Source organism: Perkinsus marinus (genome assembly GCF_000006405.1).
Source record: "Perkinsus marinus ATCC 50983 genomic scaffold scf_1104296960410, whole genome shotgun sequence".
Lineage (NCBI taxonomy): Eukaryota > Perkinsozoa > Perkinsida > Perkinsidae > Perkinsus > Perkinsus marinus.
Window position 1 is genome coordinate 81,607 of NW_003206160.1, and position 2,282 is coordinate 83,888.

General features: G+C 49.9%; 1 protein-coding gene across 1 annotated transcript; it reads left to right on the forward strand.

Moving 5' to 3' along the window:
• Window positions 1-22: 22 nt before the first annotated feature.
• Window positions 23-1,429, forward strand: Pmar_PMAR019649 (Chloride channel protein, putative; the record flags this gene model as incomplete). Its single annotated transcript, XM_002772753.1, has 1 exon — window positions 23-1,429. One exon carries the CDS (start codon window positions 23-25, stop codon window positions 1,427-1,429), a length of 1,407 nt encoding a protein of 468 aa, XP_002772799.1.
• Between the last annotated feature and the right edge of the window lie 853 nt (window positions 1,430-2,282).

The following is a 2,282-nucleotide window of genomic DNA, read 5'->3' on the forward strand; positions in this document are numbered from 1 at the left end:
GGGCTGCATCATCGCTAGTTACATGACTCGGTTGACAGCGCAGTACTTCCAATGTAAAGTGGAAGGCTCATGTGTGAACCTCGCTGGTGGTATGCAGTTCCCTAATGCAGATGAGAGTTACTTCCACGTTTGGGAGTTTGCTTGCTTCATTCTTCTGGGTATATTCTTTGGCCTTATGGGTGCTATCTTTTGTCAGGGCGTGCGCTACTTCCAATACTACAGACGGGTCTTCTTTCATCTCTACTCCAATGGGAAGGATCGTCGGAGATTCGGTCAGGTGGTCGAAGCTGGGTTGGTGATGCTTATCACCATCCTGTTGGCTTATGGGGTATCTTGGTCGGAGATGGGCGCGTGCAAACCACTGGATGGACAGAGCTATATTCCTAACGATGGTATACAAGCGGCTATGTGCGATGAAGGGGTGGATATGGGCTACTACAACCCACTGGCGGCTATGCTCCTCACTGATAGGGACACCTCAGTGAAGTGGCTATTCTCACCTCGATTAGGCGAAGCGGAGTTCCCACAGGGACAGTTGGCAGCTGCTGGCTTCATCATATTCTTCCTCACTTTACTAACGTATGGTGTTGCCATCCCTGCTGGCCTGTTCGTTCCCAATATCATGCTGGGAGCCTGCTTTGGTCGACTCTTCGGTCTGTGGGTCGGCGACTGGGCCTCCAACCCTGGTGTGTACGCTGTTATGGGCGCTGCTGGTATGATGGCTGGCTTCACTCGTATGACCATCAGTCTTACAGTCATCGTCATTGAGCTAGTCGGAGACCTGCGGCTCCTCCCTGCAGTGATGGTCACTGTGGTGGTGTCGAAGCAAGTGGCTGACATGTTCAACAAAGGGGCATACGATATAGTGTCTGAGCTACGTGGATATCCCTACATTGAGGAGCTCAGCATCTACGATGAGCGTAACATGGCTGGCAAGGATGTGACATACCGGATGTCGACGGCGCCACTGTCTGGTTTCGGCGAGGTCGAGACATTGGGTAGAATCCAGGAGGTCCTCTCGACCTGCACTCACAATGCATTTACTATTGAGGATAGCAGCCATAGACTGCTCGGTATAGTGATGCGAGCTAATATCGTTGACTGGGTGAAAGCTCAGGGCGGCGCTGTTTCCGCTTCTTCCCGGTTGAACTTGCTAGACATGACTAATCGTACTCCAACGATAGTTTCCGAATTGACACCCCTAGCCCAGGCCTATACTATATTCCGTAACCTGGCTCTCCGACATATGATCGTTGTAGATAAGGATGATGCCAATCATGTAGTGGGTATAGTTACTCGGAAGGACATCGTTGACAGTATGGAAGATGCTGCTGATGAGTTTGGGAAACCTGGGAAGAGCGATGACACTGTGTCGCATTCTTCCACTGCCGCGGCCTCCCGAACAAGTATTATTGATGATGTTTTGTGATCTGGCTTGCAAAACCATAAGAATTTATGCTTGCATTGACGTCTATTTTGGTGGTGGCACATACGTGATGTAATGGTGTACTACATTTCACTCTGTGTTTGCACTATACTTCCACTCTCCATCATTGTCTATATTCTCCTTAGAAGTGGGGAAGGCATTTCTCTGTGAGAGCAGCGGCTTGTCCGATTCATATTTCCTTATCTTGTTGCTATCGGTACTCTGCGGTATGGGAGGACAACACTGTCGACGACAACTGTTTCGATGTGGTTAGTTACTCTATTTCCCACGTATGAGTTTGTTCGTGATGGAGTTCTATAACACTTATAGTATCCAACAGAGAAAACTATCTCGTGTTGACGTGAGCGTATCAGGTTTTAACATAGTTTTTTCGCCTCTTTTTTATGCACTCTGCAACAGCAAATGTCGCATCGCCGACATCAATACCTGCACATACTGCTGAAAATGGTGAGGGCGGTGACAGTGACACTGAGGCGGAAGAGGCTCTATTGACAGCCACAGACTTTCGCTGTCCGAAGCCACCTCCGTTCGAAAGCTTTGATTACTTTGTGGATCAGCCATCGAAGCATCGTGACACTCTTCTAGTGGGTCCGACCTGGAGTCTGGACAAGTCCGATCCAGCTCACTATCGTCCCCGCACCACCGTGTTGATAGGGTGGCTCCTGGTCATTCTGGCAGGGCTCCTCGTTGGCGTACTCAGAGCGGTCATTCTGATAGGGTCTTACTGGCTCTATCGAGGCCGCCTCATTGCTATGATAGCTGCTATCGCCAGTGAAGGCCTTGGCTTAGCATTGATCGTCTGGCTTGTTATCGGCGTGAGTCTGGCGACGCTCAT